Source organism: Hyla sarda, chromosome 3 (assembly GCF_029499605.1).
Source record: "Hyla sarda isolate aHylSar1 chromosome 3, aHylSar1.hap1, whole genome shotgun sequence".
Lineage (NCBI taxonomy): Eukaryota > Metazoa > Chordata > Amphibia > Anura > Hylidae > Hyla > Hyla sarda.
The window spans coordinates 214,599,008-214,620,486 of NC_079191.1; the positions used below are offsets into that span (position 1 = coordinate 214,599,008).

Below are 21,479 nucleotides of genomic sequence, written 5' to 3' on the forward strand. Positions count from 1 at the left end.
GCTGTCCGGGCTTGTCTGAGAGTTGTAGTTTTGAAACATCTGGAGGTCCGCAGGTTGAAGACCACTGTATCAGACATTGACAAGCGGTGATGATGAAGGGGTGGGGGGGCTGATATGTGGTGATAAGGGGGGGTGATGATGATAAGGGGATGATGAAGGGGGGGTGTGGGATGATAAGGGGATGATGAAGGGGGGGGTGTGGGATGACAAGGGGATGATGAAGGGGGGGGTGTGGGATGACAAGGGGATGATGAAGGGGGGGGGTGGAATGACAAGGGGATGATGGGATGACAAGGGGATGATGAAGGGGGGGGGGGTTGGATGACTGGGGGATGATAAGGGGATGATGAAGGGGGGGGGATGATAAGGGGATGATAAGGGGATGATGAAGGGGGGGGGGATGATAAGGGGATGATGAAGGGGGGGGGATGATAAGGGGATGATGAAGGGGGGGGGATGATAATGGGATGATGAAGGGGGGGGGGATGATAATGGGATGATGAAGGGGGGGGGGTGGGATGATAAGGGGATGATGAAGGGGGGGGGTGGGATGATAAGGGTATGATGACAGGCGGTGATGATGAAGGGGGGGTGGGATGATGACAGGCAGTGATGATGACAGGGGGGTGGGATGATGACAGGGGGGTGGGATGATGACAGGGGGGTGGGATGATGAGGGTGTTAATGACATGGGGATGATGTATTTCCCACCCTAGGCTTATAGTCGAGTCAATAACTTTTCCTGGGTTTTTGGGGTGAAATTAGGGGCCTCGGCTTAGATTCGGGTCGGCTTATACTCGAGTATATATGGTAAATTGGCACTGTCAGATACAAAAACTTTTGATATGTTGTAAAGCATGCAAATGCATTCAAACAACTGCCCCCCCCCCCCCCCCCCTGTCTGCTTGGGCACATACTAGTCTTGCTGTGTCCATGCATCATCACCTATGTCATGGAAACATTTCCTTGATTGACAGCTGTGAGCTCAGGGCTCACAGCTGGAGGAAAAATCCTCCCACTGTCAGCTTGTGTCCCGCTACTGTCAGTGAGGACAAGCTGGGAGATGTAGTTTTGCCAATGCTAGGGGAGATGTGAGCAGACAGCATACTGAGGGAGGGGGCGGAGACCTGCACTGTGAGGCCATGCCCCCTCACTTTGAGAGGAAGTGTAAGAAAAAAAAATAAAGAAAGGTGCTAGACACATAAAAATCAGATGTACATGGTCAGGATTAGGTACTGAGTGATATATTAAAAAAAATTTGTTGGATCCGACAGGTACGCTTTAACGCAGTGCTGCTGAAAGGTAACCGGGACATCCTTGTGTCCCAAAAAGATCTTTCGGGACATAGGGATGTCCCGAATGTGAGGGGAAATTTCACCCAGAATACCCTTGTAGGTCAGTTGTCGGTCCGCAATGAGTTAATAATTTAGTGCTGATTTACTGTAAAATGAATAGGCTGTGGTTAGATTTGTACATTTTTCTAAAAGTCTGCTCTTGTTCAAACAGACTCTCCTTGAGTATGCTGAAAAATGGAAAGCTTCTGAAGATTCTCTGCCCTTATTGGAAGTGTACACAGTGGCCATCCAAAGTTACTCGAATGCCAGACCATACCTTACCTCACAGTGTGAAAATGTCAGCTTAGTGCTTGAGCGGCTAGCTTTGTAAGTATTTAAAGGATTTTGGTTTTTGTCAGTCTTGCTAATAATGAATTTCAAGGACAGCTGTAATGTGACTGGCACCTTCACTTTAAGCTATGCCATGGGGTCAGTCTTACATATAATTTATTACAGCATATCTTTTCTTAACAATTATTTGTCTCAATGCACCCTTTAAAAAGCACTTTTATCCATGTAAAAATACTGAATACAGTGACCCCCCCGACCTACGATGGCCCCGACATATGATGAAATCGACATACGATGGCCTCTCAGAGGCCATCGCATGTCGATGTCAGCATCGACATACGATGCTTTTTTATGCCGGGGCCATCGCATTAAGTGCTATCCGGCAGCGCAAAATGCTTAAGCTGCTGCCGGATAGCAGCTTAATGTCCCCCGTGTGGTGCGGTAAGTATTACTTACCCCTCCACGATGCTCCGGGGTGCCCTACGGGTCCAGCGATGGTCTTCCGGCGTCTTCTCGGCCCTCTCCGATGACGTCAATTCGCTGCTGCGCACGCCATCCAATAGGAATGGCGTACGCAGCGGCGTAATGACGTCGCTACGCAGGCCCAGTAAGGCCTTGCTGAAGACAGAAGAGGACCGGAGAAGACAGCAGAGGACCGGAGAAGAAAGAGGAGAGCCCAGCGGAGGCCCGGGATCACCATCGGGAGCGGCGGGGACAGGTGAGTACAGCTTCCTATACTTTACATTGCACGGATCCCTCAACATACGATGGATTCGACAAACGATGGCTCGTTTGGAACGAATTACCATCGTATGTTGAGGGACCACTGTATATGTAAATTATGTAAAAAAAAAATAAAAAATAAATAAAATAAAAAAACCATTAGGATGCGTGTGAATTCCTAGAAAAATGGAGGTTAGCAGTTATTCTTTGTTACTTTAGTTACTGTTTGTAACTTTTGCTTTGGCAAATAAGCAAGTGATGGAAAAAATCAATTATTGATAGAACATGGTGGCAGAGTAAGGTCCCGGTGTGATGGAATTCCATGCACCCAGGACAATTTTGCATTGGCTCCTCCCCTCAGCTCTCTGGACATTACAGAACACACAGCCGTGCTTAGGACGCACGCACCTCCCTTCACTGAGAAAGCAGCTAGGAGCTCCGAAGGGGAGAATCATTCAGTACTTGGCTTCACCCCCAGCAGCAGCAGCAGAAACCTAAGCAAAGTAGCAGATACATACAGGAGAAGGGTTTGATCTTTATCCCCTTAAAGGAGAAATGCAGCGCAAAACTTTTACCTTCCCTTGTGCCCCAGCTGCAAAAATGAAAAAAAAAAAAAACTTTAACTCCGCTTCCTACGTTCCACCGTTGTGTCGATATCGGCACCCTGATCCTCCGATGCTGCTTGGCTCCCTTGCTTCTTAGGCTCGGAACTTCACACTGTTGTCAGCGTATCGCTGGCCGCAGCGATGTCCTGCCTCTGCCGGTAATAGGCAAAGCTCACTGTCATGTAAGGAGCTCGGGCCCCACCTTCTCCCTGTTGCCTAGGCTACTTACATGACAGTGTTCTCAGCCCATCACCGGTCGAGGCTGGACATCGCTGCGGCCGGGGATACGCTGACTGCAATTGTGATGTTCTGAGCCTAAGAAGTCGGGAACAGCGCTGGAGGATCGGGATGCCGATATCGGCGAAATGTGGGAGGGGAAGGTGAGTTAAAGTATGGTTTTGGAGTTTTTGCAGCCCAGGCACAAGGGAAGGTAAAAGTTTTTTGTGCCGCATTTCACCTTTAGGGTCTATTCACACGTACAGTATTCTGCGCAGATATGATGTGCAGGATTTTCTGCTGCAGATTTCAATGTAAACTGATTGACTGAACACAACCTGAAATCCTTCTCATCAAATATGCGCATCAAATCTGCGTGGAATGCTGTGCATGTGAACAGACCCTTAAGGACTAATGGTTTTTTCAATTTTTGCACTTTTTTTTTTTTTTTCCTTCTCGCCTTCTAAAATTCATAATGCTTTCAGTTTCGTACCAACAGACCTATATATGCTTGTTTTATTTGCTACCAATTTTACTTTGTAATGGCAGAAGTCATTTTACCACAAAATCTACGGTGAAACCCAAAAAAACTTGTGGGTCAAAATTGGGGGAAAAAAAAGCCATTTTGTAATTTTAAGCGGCTTTCGTTTTCACGCAGTGCACATTTAGTTAAAAACGACACTTTATCTTGATTCTGTAGGTCCATGCGATTAAAATAATACCTACTTATATAGGTTTGATTTTGTTTTAGTTCTGTTAAAAAATTATAACTTTGTGCACGAAAATTCGTACATTTAAAATTGTCTTCTTCTGACCCCTATAACTTTTTTATTTTATTGTATACAGGGATGTGTGAGGGCTCATTTTTTGCTCCGTGATCCGTAGTTTTTATTGGTGCCATATTTTTTTTATAATAGGACTTTTTGATCGCTTTTTATTCTTTTTTTTTTTCATTAATTTTTTATTTGTTGGGGGGTATACAAAATGCAAATATAAAATAGAGTTAGTGCAGCTCAATCAATATTCTAACCCAAGGTTAACTGGTATGGTCTAAGAACCCCAAAAGACCAAATAGTAGGCAGAAAAAATTATATAATAACCAGTCCTCAAGGGGTAGTGGAAAAAAGGGAAGAGGAATAGGAGAAAAAGGGGGGTGACAAACAGTGGTAGTGATAATGAAAATAAAAATGGTAATAAAAAGCCTGAAAGGGTAAAATAAATTAAATAATCTTATACATTTATTACATTTTAATAATACAATCAATACCCGCGCAGGGCCCTTGCTCAGGTATTAAAAATATATAGAATAAAATGACCTAAAAAATTATGCAAAAAATTGCCAGCCATCTCAAAAAAGAAAAGTCTATAGTAGCAAAGAATTGACAGCAAAAACTTGACAGATTCCACAAGTTTAAATGTGTGAATTGACATCTAAATAGCCCTTGGTAATATACTACTGCCATATCCATCTCACCGGCTAATAGCCGCTATACCAGCCGATCCAGTCTTGACAGCGCTGCAGTACTCCAGTTTGAGGACCACTGTAAATCGCGCGCAATTCACACTGCACTCGGACGCCGACTCACCTCTGCTGAAACTCCCCTATAGGCCGGCTGCCAATCCGTGCCAAGCAGAGTGATTTTCTCTTTCTCAACGCACAAATATCTAAAGCCGGTTACTGTTGTACCGAAAGCGAGTGCTTGCCGCAGGAAAAGCGCACTCATACATTGCCACATCAAGGTATCCACATTCCCATGCCAGGGCAGTGCCGATCTGAGCACCGGACATCGTCCATGCGGACACTTACTGCCATTGCTCTCTGGAATCTGCCGTTTTCAGGGACACTCGGCTGCATACAAGCCTACTCAGCGGTAAAGTATCGCTTCAATTCCTATCATTAACTGTATCGGCATTCTATTACAATCTTGTTACATTGTGGATACAATTACCGGCATCTTACAAACTTCTCCTCAACATTTTGATGAATGACATTTAAGTCTACCTCAATTCACACATTTAAACTTGTGGAATCTGTCAAGTTTTTGCTGTCAATTCTTTGCTACTATAGACTCTTCTTTTTCTTTTTTTGAGATGGCTGGCAATTTTTAGCATCATTTTATAGGTCATTTTATTCTATATATATTTAATACCTGAGCAAGGGCCCTGCTCGGGTATTGATTGTATTAACATTTAATAAATGTATAAGATTATTTAATTTATTTTACCCTTTCAGGCTTTTTATTACCATTTTTATTTTCATTATCACTACCACTGTTTATTTTCACCCCCCTTTTTCTCCTATTCCTCTTCCCTTTTTTCCACTACCCCTTGAGGACTGGTTATATAATATTTTATTATTATATAATTTTTCTCGGGAATACAAAATGACCAAAAAATAAGCAAATTTGGACTTTGGTATTTTTTTTACGTATATGCCATTGACCGTGCGGTTTAATTAAAGGGGTTATCCAGGGAAAAACTTTTTTTTTTTTTATATAGATCAACTGGCTCCAGAAAGTTAAATAGGTTTGTAAATTACTTCTATTAAAAAAATCTTAAAGGGGTTCTCCAACATAAGGTGATTTTAGTACGTACCTGGCAGACAGTAATGGACATGCTTAGGAAGGATCTGTGCTTGTCTTGGGGCTAAATGGCTATGTCATGAGATTACCGTAACACCGTGGCTAGCTTTTGTGAACTGGCATTTCCTGTTTGACTTTTCTTTTTTCACTACAAATCCCACAATTCCATTTTCCTCCCTCCCACAATTCCATTTTCCTCCCTCCCACACATCAGCCACCCCACCCTTTGAAACATAAATGAGCTGCATCCATTCAAAAAACCTGTGGTTTTCAATCAGGGTGCCTACAGCTGTTGAATTAGTTGCAGATTGATCCCTCTCCCACCAAGCGATCCCTCCACCCATTGAAGCAGACAGGCTCCCTGTCATCAGCTGACTAGTGAGTCAGGTCTCGGCCGCATTGCAAGCTGGGAAAATTCCGAGACAGCAGTCATTTTGTATGCTGTTAAAAATAAATACTGGATTGAAAATCACAGAAGAATTTCCGTCACACACAGGTGCAGACACTATATTATGAACTACACTAACTTTACAGCCCCTGTAGCATGGTCAAATAAAAAATATGCCTGGAATACCACTTTAATCCTTTCAGTACTTATGAACTGCTGAAGTTGAGTATTTCTTTTCAAAGCTCTCTCTTCTGACACGTGTCTCGGGAACAGTCCAGAGTAGAAGCAAATCCCCACAGCAAACCTCTTCTAACCTGTGCTGTTCCCGAGACAAGCAGAGATGTCAGAAGAGAGCACTGTTGCCTGACAGAAAAAAAACTCAACTTCAGCAGCTGATAATTATTGGAAGGATTACGATTTTTTTAATAGAAGTAATTTACAAATCTGTTTAACTTTATGGAGCCAGTTGATATAAAAAAAAAATATATTTTTCCTTGAATACTCCTTTGTTATATTTTTATAGTTCGGACATATGCGCACGTGGGGATACCATGTATGTATGTTTTTGTTTACATATTTTATTTATTTATTTTTTTATGGGAAAAGGAGGGTGATTCAAACTTTTATTAGGGAAGGGTGCTAATTGCATCAGGCTGCTGAGGCCTCCTGGAGCATCAGAGCACCGATCGGATGGCGAGGAGGCAGGTAAGGGCCCTCCTGCCGTCCTCTCAGCTGATCCTGACACTTCTCAGCTTATAGCAGGGGAGTGAGTGCCCTGCGTTCTTAAGAGCTTACGTAGAAGGGACTGATCTTTATATAGGAGAAGGATTGATCTTTATACAGCATGATATATAATTCCCTTCTGCTTATGTTTCTACTGATTCTGGGGACGGAGCTGCGCACTGAATAAGTCGCACTTTTGGAGCTTGCTATCTGCTTCCTCCTCCTCTCACTGAGGGAGGTGTGTGCATCCTCAGCCTGGTTGTGTGTTCAACAATGTCCAGAGAGCTGATGGGAGGAGCTAATGGAAAATAGTCTGCATGGAATTCCATTACACCACATTGTGCTGCATAGTCCGCATAGTGTGCCTAAAAATTGACCATGTTTGTGAAACTTCAAATGTCAGATTAAACATCTAGCTACCCCATAGAGGGAAATACTAAATAATTTTACTTTGACTAAAACATTTCTTATGCATGAATAATCAAACATTCAACATAGTGTTTATCTTTGTTCTGCAGAAGCTGTATTGAACTTCTGTTATGTTTGCCTCAAGAGTTACCAAGTGATCACTGGGAAAGATTTCAAGGCACGATAAAGGTAACATTATATGTTCATAATAAATAGTATGCCTGTGATTCACCATTTCAGCGTTTTCTGTATTCCATATCTTAGGTTGGAGTAGCAGAGGACTTAACTTATGTTCATTGTCAATTGTTATTGAAGTTATTTTATTTACTGCTTTTGTGCTCTCTGCGGGCCACTTTTTTCTAACTTGTGTCTTTTTTTTTTGTTTTACGCCACACGTGGCTTATTATTAGTTCAGGTGCTCCGGTGGGCTGGAAAAGGTGGATACATTCCTAGGAGAGAGTCTCTTAGGGCTGTATCCACCTTTTCCAGCCCACCGGAGCACCTGAAAGCTGAACTAATTTATTCAGGAAAAGTCATCAACTGCCGAGCCGAGAAGTTTGTGATGAATCAAATCACTGTAACTTCGCTCATCTCTAGTCTTGATTATATAGAATGATCAAATAGACTATATTGAGTATCAAATTAGTAAAAATTATCGGTACCCCACAAGTAATCTCTAGTCGGACTGCCAGCTGTAAGGGATTCAAACCCCACAAGCGGAAGAGGTAAAGAAAAACTCTTAGTTGCCCATAGCAACTAAAGCTCAGCTTTCATTTTACCATGGCAATTTGAGAAATAAAAACGGATGTCTGGTTGCTATGGGCAACAAAGACTGCTTTTCTTTTACAAATATTGCTCACAGTTGAAGATCCCTATATAAAGTAGTATAGAACATGGCTTATATTCTAAGACAATTAATGATTGATTTCACATTTATTGCCACAAAGCATCAGCTGGAGTCTTATGTAAAATAATTTGTGGCATTGTTTGATATATTTTCCCAATTAATGGGTCTGACATGTTTTGCTAAATTTCTATCATTAGCCCTGGGCATCTGCTAAATTTCTAAAGTCTTTAAACTCTCTCTGCCTAGAATCCCTTAGCCATGCTTCACCTTATTACCCTGTAAGCATGCTTCAGAACACTTGCTTAAAATTATAGGCTTACACTGTGAGCTTAGGCTTTTCTGTGCTTTCCAGACTGCAATACTACACGTTTTGTAACGAGAAGGATAATTCAGTATTTATTTTATTTATTTATTTTTTTTTTTTGCTCGCTGCTGAGACTTGAGAGCATTCTCCATTGTGCCCAGCAATTTCTCATTCTCTCTTTATTTCAGGGGCTGGGACCAGAGTTGGGCTGTTTACCAGTAGTTCACATACAGGCACTTCCTCCTTTAGTTGCCGAGCCAATCAAAGCACAACACTCCTTTATTGCTATGCCATATTATAGTGCTGGTGAAAGTGCACTAAGTCTGAACTGACTGACTATGCAGGGGGTGATCTGTACAATACTATAGATGACACTGAGAAGAGGTTACTGATGTTTATGCAGGTTTGCAAGGTGCTCTGTGAGCAGAAAAGCAAGTAACCCCTTTAATCAAGAGGTTACTCGGCTACTGCAGAGAAGCTAAAGGGACGGGGAAGGGAGAGATTACTTCAGCACTGTAGATATTTGGCATTAGGTACACTATTTATACAAGGGACAAATACCCTGATGTTTATATGGGTGGTCAGAGGGAAACCTTGATTTAACTTTGTGGTTTATCTCCAATAGGCAGTCTGACTTAGCTTGCAGGCTCTAGGCCCAGGCTTTCTCAGGCACTTTTGCACATGGTAGCTGCTATGCTCTTCCCCCATTTTTTGTATTTTGTGCTCAGTCTCTCTTACTAGAGACTGCAATCTGGTGTCCACTGCCTGTTGTCAGGGGGTTTCTAAGAAGGGAGACACCTAGTGGGGACAATTTTATGGCTAGATTTCTGGGGTCACAGGGATGTTTTTTCTGTCACATAGCTATCACATGAAGGGAAGTTGTTTTGAAACGATCATTTAAAGATTTTTGACCAGACAGACATATGAAAACTTGAGAAGACTAAAACTGTCTGATTTGCCCATAGCACACAATCCCAACTCAAATCGCTCTGGTTGCTATAGGCAGATCAGATGGCCTTAGTGAGTTTTAAATGACATCTGCAGCAAAAGACAACTTATCCACAACATATGGAATAAGTGTCTGATCGCGAGGGGTCCGACCCCTGGGACCCCCCGCGATCTCCCAAACGGGGCTCCGCATTACCGTTCTATATGAGCGGCTAATGGGCGTAGTGTTGACCTCTGAGGTAAACTGTACGCCCCCTCCCCATACAATTCTATGGGAGAGGCGGGGAGGCACGAACGCTGCCTCCTAGCCTTTCGAGCCGCGGCAGAGCCATGGCCCTGTGCAGGAGGTGGCGGGGGGATCCCAACGGTCGGTGAAGGATAAGTGTAAAGAAAAAAGGGAAGGAGAGCTGCACCTCTCCTAATTCCATGGGCTAAGAATCCCGAAATGCCCTTGAATTGAAAATATGCTCACCGTGTGTGAACCTTGGTTTCATGCATATCACCCCTCTTTATGGTGTATAATTGTGGAAACACGGTCTGCAGCATGCAGGGGTAAACCAGTCTCCTTTTTGGGGGTCAGTAATGAGCGAAGCAAAATTAAAGTATAAAAAAGTTCTGCGATAGCTCTGCCTTTGTAGATTCACATTAGGAGTCGAGTCCGAGTAAAAAGTGTATTTTTATTTAGCACATTAAACTTTTACAAGATATTGCAAGATGCGTTTCGAGGGTATGCTCCCTCTTTCTCAATTGCTAAAAGTTCATGAACTGTCCATGATCTGTATTGATCACTGCATCTGGGTGGTTAATGGCAGACATCAGTGCGATCGCAGTCGGGACCGGCCATGCACGATGTGAGCGCCGGTCCGATCGCATCATGTACAGGACGTAAATGTACATCCTAGTGTGTTAAGTACCAGGGGACCAGGACGTACATTTACGTCCTATGTAGTTAAGGGCACCATGGCTGTAGTTGAAGGGTGTTGTGCACGATTCAATATGTATAGCTGTTTTCTTCCAAAACACATACCGTCTTCAATTAACCCCTTAGATTCTGTATTCAGTAGCATCCCTGATCACCCCCTTTATCTGCAACATGTTTGTGAGATGCGTAGTTGTTATGGCTGCCAGGCCTGATATACTAGTACTCTCATTTAGGGCTGGGCGGTATACCTGTTCATACCGAATACCGAAATTTTTGTGCTGCACGATATGAATTTTAACCCATACCGCAATACCGGTTTGGCCCCTCCCCCTCGGGAATGAATGGATTATCAGCCCAGCGCTGCGCTGTCCCCATCGGGTTAAATAAGCACATGTCAACCGCAAGCGCTGCCCTCCTCATCCTCCTGTTTGTTTGTGGTCGCCGGCGCTGACACTCTATACTGTGCCGTATCCCTATGCTGTATCCCTTTGCCCGGGCTGCAAAAAATAAACAAAATAAACTTTAACTCACCTCCTGTTGGTCCGGTACCAGCCTCATCTGCTTCCTGGGGACGGGAACGTCAGAGAGCCGTCAGCCTATGACTGGCCGCAGCGATGTTCTGCCTCGGCCGGTGATAGGTTGAGCCCACTGTCATGTAAGAAGCCTGCTTCTTACATGACAGTGGGCTCAGCCTATCACCGACTGAGGTGGAACATCGCTGGCCGACGTTGGAACATGCGTTAGTTTATTTTGTTTACCTTTTGCAGCCCGGGCACAGAGATGCTGCACAGTATAGAGTGTCAGGGCCAGCGGCCGCAACAAACAGGAGGACGAGGAGGGCAGCGCTTGCGGGTGACATGTGAGTAGTGCCCCGATGGGGACAGTGCAGGGCTGATAATTATTTTGGGGAGGAGGAGGAAATACCGTTACATACCGTGGAACCGCCAAAAGTTACAAAAATACCGTGATACACACATTTGGTCATACCGGCCAGCCCTACTCATTACACCCTCTCTCCGGTTTCTAAAAAGGAATTTAGCAGTGAATGATCCCTACAGGAGAAATGGGGGAAAAAGATCTGACTCATAAGTATAGCAAAAGGCATTTGCCTGTCAAAATGTTATAATATTTAATAGGGATCGACCGATATCGTTTTTTTTAGGGCCGATACCGATACTGATAATCGGTGCAGGTTAGGGCCGATAGCCGATAACTTATACCGATATTCCGGTATAAGTTATCGGCTATTTAACCCCCTGCGACACCGCTGCAGATCATTGATTTAAAGCGGGCGCTTTAAATCAATGATCTGCAGTGGCTTTTGCGGGGCCATAGACCGCCGCCGCCACCACCCGCTTCTCTCCCCTACCTGCCAGGGTGCTCCGGGCCATCCATCCATCGTTCCTGTAGTGTCCGGGGGCGTTCCGGGTGGAGGGTGGTCCGTTCCGGGCTGTCCTTCTTCTCCGGCGGTCATCTTCTCCACTCCGGGCAGGCTCCGGCCTAGTACGCTGCATAGACGTCGCTGCGCAGTGACGCCCGTGCGCAGCGACGCACCTGACGTCACGGCGTAGCGGCGTCTATGCAGCGTACTAGGCCGGAGCCTGCCCGGAGTGGAGAAGAAGACCGTGGGAGAAGGACAGCCCGGACCGGACCACCCTCCACCCGGAACGCCCCCGGACACTACATGAAGGAAGGATGGCCTGGACCACCGCCATTACGGGTAAGTTTAATTTTTTTATTGACTCGGAGGGTGGGGGAGGGGCCCGAGCGGTATGGGAAAAAATCCATACCGGTATACCGCCTAGCATCACGGTGGGGGGTGCGACGCGGTGTGGTGGGTCGGAGGTGCGGTGCGGCAGGTCGAGGGGGTGGCGGTCGCGGTGCGGTGGGGGCGGGGCATTATCGGCTTATCGGCAAGATAATTGCCGATACCGATAATGCCCAAAATCGTGATGATCGGCCGATAATATCGGCCATACCGATAATCTGTCGATCCCTAATATTTAATTGTGCAATTTATTTATGTCAACTTTATTTACAGTACTAAATTTGTTTCCTCTCTAAGGCTGCACATACACGATTGACAGAAAATGGCAGCCACGAGCTTATGGTCTTGTACAATATGTCTCAAGAAGATGGTGTGTGGAGGGATCCAGTTTTGGATAAAATTCTTAGTGATCAAATCCAGGATCCTTATCATGGTAAGCACTGCCAGACTTAAATTAACATGTCTTTTACATGTGATTATGAAGTTTCTGATCTTTGAAAAGGAAATGTATATTGTGTTTCACTGCAGAGCTTTTTGTTATCTTACATGGCTGCTATGAAAGAGTAGCTTTCTGAGCTGCTGTAGATAATTTCCTTGATCTCGCTCGGTTAGATCTGACTGCGTGGGATACCAAGGTCGTAAATATTAGGCAGTCAAACAGGTTTCAATTAAAATGATTGCACTTGCCAGCATAAAATATCATGGCTTTCCGTTGATGTAATCTTTTTAGTATTGTGTTTCATACATCTGCCTTAAGCTTCTTTTTATTTAATTTTTTTGCATATTCACAAATATGTAAGGTTACAGGCAGTGATAAAGTGCATTTGTATATTTTATGTTTAATATACGGATTACTTGGTTTACAGAACACAAGATACAGCTTATGTGATTCATTTTTGTGAAAAGCAGTACACTTGATGCCACTACTGAGGGTGATTGCTTTGGTAACAAAATTAGCTATGGTATTTAATGTTTTTTTTTTTTTTTTTTTGTCGCCACACCCCCTCCCATAGACTTGTATTGAGGGGCGGAGCCGTAACATCACAATGCTCTTGCCCCTATATCGTCCTTCATTATGCACAGAGCGCATTTGCTCTGTGCATTGATGACAGCAGGGTGCCGCAGCCAAGATCATAGGGGTCCCCAGCGGCGGGACCCCTGCAATCAGACATCTTATCCCCTATCCGTTGGATAGGGGATAAGATGTCTAGGGGCAGAGTAGCCCTTTATGGACGCAGCTCATTTTGGCTTTGAGGACACATACATTTTTTGTTTTTCTTCCTCGCCTTCTAAGAGATCTAACTTTCTTTCATTTATTTATCTACAGATCCATATGAGGGCTTGTTTTTTGCCCAACCAATTGTACTTTCTAATGCCACCTTTCATTTTACCATAAAATTTACACTCTTTGCATAGATCTTACATACTGCAGTGTGTAAATGTATGCCCTTGTGCGCAAAGTACCAGGTAGTAAGCGCATACATTTACACTCTGCATCCTCTAGGGGTTCAGCAGCTTTCACTTTGTGCTGAAATACCGTATTTATTGGCGTATAACACGCACTTTTTAGGCTAAAATTTTTAGCCTAAAGTCTACCTGCGTGTTATACGCCGATAAGCCGCTGCAGTTCAATGGTTTAAAGCGGGCGCTTTAAATCAATGAACTGCAGCGGCTTTGCAGGTCCAGAGACAGCCAGCGCTGCCAGCTTCTCTGCCCCTGCCTGTCCTGGGCTCTAGAGCCCTGCAGCCGGCCCTTCTCTCCCCCTGGCTATCGGTGCCGTTGCCCGTTCTCTCCCCCTGGCTATCGGTGCCGCTGCCCGTTCTCTCCCCCTGGCTATCGGTGCAATGGGGCAGCGGCGCCGACAGACAGGGGGAGAGAATGGGCAGCGGCACCCATTGCCTGCCCCGTTGCCTCCCCCATCCCGGTTGTATAATTACCTGTTGCCGGGGTCGGGTCCGCGCTGCTTCAGGCCTCCGGTGTGCATCCCCTGCATCATTGCTATGCGCTGCGAGACGCAATGACGTCACTCGTCATTGCGCCGCTCTGTGCAGTGCATAGCAGCCACGCATGGGATGCACACCGGAGGCCTGAAGCAGCGCGGACCCGACCCTATCAACAGGTAATTATACAACCGGGGATGGGGGAGCGGCGCCGGCAATGGGTGCCGCTGCCACTTCTCTCCCCCTGGCTATCGGCAATGGGGCGCCGGCACCGATAGTCAGGGGGAAAGAACGGGCAGCGGCGGAGATAGCCAGCGGGAGAGAAGCGGCGGCAGCAGGGCTCTAGACCCCAGGAAAGGCAGGGGGAGAGAAACGGGTAGCGACGGCCCCTCTCCCCCTGCCTTTCCTGGGGGTGTATCGGGGTATAAGCATGCACACACGCACCCTCATTTTACCAAGGATATTTGAGTAAAAAACTTTTTTTACCCAAATCCTGGGTAAAATGAGGGTGCGTGGTATACCCCGATAAATACGGTATATCAGCTACCTTGCTTCCCTTCAGTACTGGAACAGATGAGCTAACAGCACATATCAATAAAAGGGAGCAGAGATATCAGTGTTTTGCCTTACACTGCCCAGCAGTGACACAAATATATTTGGAAGCTATTTTTCAAATAAAAATTCTAAATGATGGGAACATTTTTGGGGAGAATATTCTAATTTCCATAATGCACTCTGAAGTTTCAGCATTTACAACCTACATTTACAAAGTGTGAGACAGATTCCTTTTTATAACTGCATAATTTTAAGTGTCTGGTAATATCAACTTATAAACAACTTCTGACATGTCTCTCAAACATGCAGCAGATCTCACTACTGAGATATTGTGAGATATAAGCTGCATTGTACTTCACACCGGACAGGGGGCAAATCTGACCCTTTCTCTGCATGGACTTCTAGCCTTTTTTTTTATTTTTTTAAGAAATGCAGTGTTGTCGTCTTTTTATTTGAACAAAAATACTGTGCTTGTCCCTTTTGTCCTTTGCCTTCATATCTTTAAAGAACGTTTACAACATGATCTGGGTGTGGTTAGGGTTCTTCAGATCTACCCATAGCAAACACACTACTTCTGCCTGTCTGGCTCCCTTTTTCATCATGCTGGATAGTCCGCACAAGAGGTTGGCAGCATCCAAGCATCTTTTGTTGAACAGGATGGCTGTTAGGTGTAGCACAGCTATGGCATGCTAACACAATGGAATTTCCGTGCGGAATTCCGCATTAGAATTCTGCTCAGAGATTCAATGGAATTCTGCTGTGATGTGCACACGATGGAAATATCTGCTGCAGAAATCCTGATTCACATTATTTATACATTGTTTAATAAATCAATGCTATGTTTTTGGTTTGTTATTTTTTTTTTTAACTGAGCCCTAATTCTAATAGTGAAACTAAAGTGGTACTCCGGGGAACTGAACTTATCTAATTGCTGGAGAGTCTGACCACCTGGACTCCCGCGATAGCCTGTATGGGACCCGGCTACTTACACTTCACATCTTATAGAGTACCCCTTTAAAGGGGCACTGTCAGATACAAAAACTTTTTACATGTTGTACATCTTGGCAATCATGGCTTTGTCCAAGCTGAAGCACAGGGAAGACAACAGGGGAAAACACAAAGGGAAACTTTAAGTTATCTGTCAAGAACTGCATCACCTCTCTTCAAAAGGGTTCCACACAAGGGCAAGTGGTATCAGACAGGAGAGAGCACAGAGGAGTGGTATAAGACAGGAGAGAGCACAGAGGAGTGGTATCAGACAGGAGAGAGCACAGAGGAGTGGTATCAGACAGGAGAGATCACAGAGGAGTGGTATCAGACAGGAGAGATCACAGAGGAGTGGTATCAGACAGGAGAAAGCACAGAGGAGTGGTATCAGACAGGAGAGAGCACAGAGGAGTGGTATCAGACAGGAGAGAGCACAGAGGAGTGGTATCAGACAGGAGAGAGCACAGAGGAGTGGTATCAGACAGGAGAGAGCACAGAGGAGTGGTATCAGACAGGAGAGAGCACAGAGGAGTGGTATCAGACAGGAGAGAGCACAGAGGAGTGGTATCAGACAGGAGAGAGCACAGAGGAGTGCTATCAGACAGGAGAGAGCACAGAGGAGAGCTAGCCTACTCTCACTTACTGGACTTTGTCCATGCCTGAGCTTCAGCTTGGACAAAGCCATGATTTCTATAAATAGGAAATAAACATTTTCTTATGAAGTATTTTAGAAAGCTTAATGTTTTGCCAAGATGTACAACATATAAAAAGTTTTTTTAAACTGACAGTGCCTATTTAAATGTACTGTTATTGGTACCTGGTAGTGTTTATTACACTTTGTATGTTGCCATTTAAATGGAAATATAACCCCTGTGTTCCTCCCTTTTTCTATAGCTGAAGAGTTTCTTCATTCTGAGGGCCCATTGCTTCTGGAAATGAGAATTAAGCGTCTCCTTAAACTTGGCAGTGTGGCGGCAGCAACAGGCCTGGCGAAGATATGTTCAGACCACCAAGAAATGAGCAAGAAAGGGCACTTCAAACAGCTCTACCTGAAATGTCTATGTGCAGCATCTCCAAATATAAAGCTTATAGAGGAAGTAAGTAGTTTTAAACCCCTAATTTACTTCCCAATTTTCTGTGTTCTTTTTCCCCCAAAAATTTGATAAACAAGTATAATAATAATAATTTTATTTTTTTTTAGCCAGTTACCGTATATACTCGAGTATAAGCCGAGTTTTTCAGCACGATTTTTCGTGCTGAAAACACCCCCCTTGGCTTATACTCGAGTGAACTCTCCACCCGCAGTGGTCTTCAACCTGCGGACCTCCAGAGGTTTCAAAACTACAACTCCCAGCAAGCACGGGCAGCCATCGGCTGTCCGGGCTTGCTGGGAGTTGTAGTTTTGAAACCTCCGGAGGTCCACAGGTTGAAGACCACTGCGGCCTTCGACATCATCCAGCTCCCTCTCACCCCCCTTTAGTTCTGTACAGTACTCACCTCCGCTCGGCGCTGGTCCAGTGCCGCAGGACTGTCCGGAGAGGAGGTGGTCCGGTGGGATAGTGGTTCCGGGCTGCTATCTTCACCGGGGAGGCCTCTGCTAAGCGCTTCGGGCCCGGCCCCAGAGTAGTCACGTTGCCTTGACAACGACGCAGAGGTACGTTCATTGCCAACGTACTTCTGCGTCATTGTCAAGGCAACGCCTCTATTCCGGGCCGGAAGCGCGGAGAAGAGGCGCCCCCAGTGAAGATAGCAGCCCGGAACCACTATCCCACCGGACGACCTCCTCACCGGACAGTCCTGCAGGACCGGACCAGCGCCGAGCGGAGGTGAGTACTGTACAGAACTAAAGGGGGGCGAGAGGGGGCTGGATGATGTCGAAGGCCGCAGTGGTCTTCAACCTGCGGACCTCCGGAGGTTTCAAAACTACAACTCCCAGCAAGCCTGGACAGCCGATGGCTGCCCGGGCTTGCTGGGAGTTGTAGTTTTGAAACCTCTGGAGGTCCGCAGGTTGAAGACCACTGCGGGCGGATGATGACAAGAGGATGATGAAGGGGGGGGTGTAGGATGATGAAGGGGGGGGGTGTAGGATGATGAAGGGGGGGGGGGTGTAGGATGATGAAGGGGGGGGGGTGTAGGATGATGAAGGGGGGGGGTGTAGGATGATGAAGGGGGGGGTGTAGGATGATAAGGGGATGATGAAGGGGGGGGGGTGTGGGATGATGATGAAGGGGGGTGGGGATGATGACAAGGGGATGATGAAGGGGGGGTGTGGGATGATGACAAGGGGATGATGAAGGGGGGGTGTGGGATGATGACAGGTGATGATGATGAGGGTCTGGATGATGACAGGCAGTGATGATGATGAGGATGTTAATGACAGGGGTTTGGATGATGACAGGGGGGGGGATGATGTATTTCCGACCCTAGGCTTATACTCGAGCCAATAACTGGGATTTTTGTGTTGAAATTAGGGGTCTCGGCTTATACTAGGGTCGGCTTATACTCTAGTATATACGGAGGCATCATTTAATAAATCCTCAAAACTTAAAGCAAAGCCCTTATCACGCTCCGGTGACAGGGTATCTGTTTACATTTCTGGCAACTTCATAGCCCAAGACTACATCAGAGTACGAATTTACCTAAAGTCTGGCACATCCCTATGCTGATCACTAAAAGTTTAAACCTGATTCTGTTGCTACAATGTGATAGGGGTTGTGCTTTAGGAGGGGTTTTCCCAGTAATAAAAAAAAAAAAAAAAAAAAATGTTACAGAAAAAAAAAAGAGAAAACAATGTTAATATCTTTTATTTATAGCTGCTTGTCTAGGCCAGGGGAAATGTCCAGTTTATGCAAAATTGTTGCCATAACGTTACTACTGACACAACCAGTCCTAGCACATAACAAGATGGATTTGTCATGTCATATAGTTCCGTATTGACCTAAGATGTCCTCCGTGATCTGCTACTGATCAGCATGTTGCACCATATTATATTGTAATTATATACGTTGCTCAGACCTACCTACTTTTTTTCAGCCAGCTGAACTTTGGCCTTTGGCACATTTTCTGCTGCAGAAAATCTGCAGTGTACCTGTAATGTGTGTTCCTAGCTTAAGGCTAGGCAGTATAACTACAGTGAGAAGAGTCTCCCTTGACTAAATGCTTTGATCTAGGTGGCTTTTTAAAATGTATGTTTTCTCTGAAGCACCCAGGCGTTTCAGACTAAATCAGTGTATCAATGCCCTGTGTATTTTCATTTTGCCCATCATTCGATCAACCTGAAACTGCTGACAAGTTCTTATTACTAGATTTGTAGTCATGCATATGTCCTTTATTTTATGGCTACTCTTCTGTTGTTTAGTCAGCATTACAGAAGAAGCGACAGAGTGCATGTATGACCAGCACTTCATTCAAACTTCTCACACTGCAAGTGTGCAATAACAATGAACTGCTGACAGCAGTCAGACATTTATGACCTGTCCTGTAGAGAAGTGATAGCCCCCTTTTTATATGTCACTATCATATTGCATTGCTGTCACTATGTACTACAATGTACTGTTTTTTTTTTTTTTTTTTAGATTGCCAAAGTAGATTGCAAGGATGCTTTGGAAATGATCTGCAATCTGGAGTCTGAAGGGGATGAAAAAACATCACTTATACTGTGTGCAGCTTTTCTGTCCCGCCAGCTCCAGTTCGGGGAAATGTATTGCGCATGGTAAGTATAGAGAAAACATGAAAGTAAAGACATGGGCAAATATAGTACACTAGACTGGAATAATGGGATCAGTAATTACATCCTAACTAGTCAAATATTTATGGCATATTTTTACTTGTGTGTTTGAAGGAGACAGTATACACTACATGGGGAGATTTATCAAAACCTGTCCTTAGAAGTTGCGGAGTTGCCCATAGCAACCAATCAGATCGCTTCTTTCATTTTTGGCCTGTGAAAAATGAAAGAAGCAATCTGGTTGCTATGGGTAACTCAACAACTTTTCCTCTGAACAGGTTTTGATAAATGTCCCCCCATTAATAAAAGTATTGTGGCATCTACATGTTGCACCTACAGTTTTTAGAACATACCATTTTAAATTCATTGCCATTAATAGTTGCTACCTATCTGCAGTTTTAGAAGTTCTGGGAAGACTTTCTACAAGATTTGAGTGTGTCTGTGGGCATTTTTGGGCATTCAGTCAGAACAGCATTTGTGAGATCAGACACTGATGTTGGTAATGGGTGTGTGTAATAGGTCCAGTTATCAGCCTACTTTACTGTGACACAGGAGAGATGAGTGGACATGAATGAATGATCATATAACGTCACGTTACGTGATGGCAGCATCCTGGTTCTAACTTTTTTATTTTTTTGTTCCTAGATTCTTAACAAATTTTTCAAGCACTGGTTTCAGAGGTGTATCCCTATAGATACGCAAAATCAATTTTTTATTTTCTCCCTTATAGTTATCCTCATACTGTTTACAGGATAAAAGTGTAGGATTCAATTTAGTTGCACACAAAAAGGTATTGGGAAAGAGTAAGCTGAATAGTCACTAAAATATAGTTCTGGTCACCAAGGCTTATCCCCTAAACCAAGGACTTACATTTATGTCCATTGGTGGCTCCTTATTTGTTATAAAAAGTTAAATGTGAATTAACCCCTTCCCTAAGTGTGAATCTCCCTGCCCCCCCCCCCCAAATTTATTTAAATTTAAGTATTGTAAACAAAAATCAATGTGTGGTCGTGTGGTAAATGTTATTAAATCTAAAAGCTGGGACAGAGAGAGGCGCGGAAGGTTAAGCATAACAAGGTAATCATTCACAAGAGAGTTGAGGTTATCAGGGGGAAGGATATGGTGATTTAGATGATATAAATTGGAATAAAATTGTTGAAAGCCTTTAGCAATATCATCAGGAGTATACAGCTTAGTATTATGATGGGGATGAATTAAATATGGGATGCGCGATTTTAGTTGGCGCTTTTTTAAACGGTTGGCTAAAAGTTTACCTGCTTTATTATTTTGGGAATAGTACCTAGCTTGAAGTTTTCTATAGGATTTCTCATAAGAGGAGAGCATGATAAAGCGTAAATCCCTTCTCAGGGAGGCTACTTTAGAGGCGTTCTCAGCTGAGGGGGAAGTTTTATTAACATTCTCGGCTATTTTTAAAGTCTGTAGCAACTCATTTATTTTTCTCCCTTTCTCTTTTTAGTATAGCACCATATTTTATACAACACCCCCTTATTACTGCCTTGTGACAGTTCCAAACTACAATGGGATCGGAAATTGAACTAGCGTTAAGGCTAAATTATTCCGTGATGTCCTGTCTTAGTCGTTCAGCATAATGGGGGTGTGACCATAAAAAGGGGTTGCTTCTCCATGTGTAAGCTGGCAGAGAGGAAGCTTTATCCGACAATTGTAGGGTTACAGCTGCATGGTCCGACCATGTAATTTGTTCTATGGAGGACCTGCCTGAGGGGGACAGTAAAGATCTGTCCAGCAAAAACAAGTCTATACGGGAATAGGAGTTATGCACTCCTGAGTGAAAAGTAAAATTCTTCTCCGTATCGGGCTGTATCCTCCATATGCCGTACAAGTCCTCCTCTAGTAGTAGAGAAGAAAGAGTAGCAGAGGTGTAGCGGGAGGAAGTGGTACTATCTAGAGAAACATCCACTATAGTATTAAAGTCCCCACAGATAAAGATCCCCAAGGAGATCCACAAACTTTGTTAAGCAGACGTTTTAATAAGCGGAGTTGCCCCTTATTAGGAGCAACACAAAAAGACAGGAGGGGCTCAACCTAATACAAGCGGGGTGCTACCCAGTGAAAAAAAACAGAATGTCTAAACCAGAAAGAGCTATCACTGATAAATGGTAGCATACCCAATATAATTAATTGACAATGTATATTGATACAAAAAATACATTAGAACATGCAATTGCACAC

The 21,479-nt window shown here is 44.4% G+C and overlaps 1 protein-coding gene across 3 annotated transcripts in view; it reads left to right on the forward strand.

Annotated features, from left to right (window-relative positions):
• The window catches only part of ZNF292 (zinc finger protein 292), a 93,657-nt gene that overhangs the window by 47,883 nt on the left and 24,295 nt on the right, over positions 1-21,479 (forward strand). For all 3 annotated transcript variants that reach the window (XM_056566045.1, XM_056566043.1, XM_056566044.1), the window contains exons 2-6: positions 1,507-1,661; positions 7,381-7,459; positions 12,357-12,492; positions 16,436-16,638; positions 19,117-19,253. In XM_056566045.1, the coding sequence (XP_056422020.1) occupies positions 12,399-12,492; positions 16,436-16,638; positions 19,117-19,253 (434 nt within the window). In that variant the 5' untranslated portion in view covers positions 1,507-1,661; positions 7,381-7,459; positions 12,357-12,398. The remainder of the gene's footprint in view (positions 1-1,506; positions 1,662-7,380; positions 7,460-12,356; positions 12,493-16,435; positions 16,639-19,116; positions 19,254-21,479) is intronic.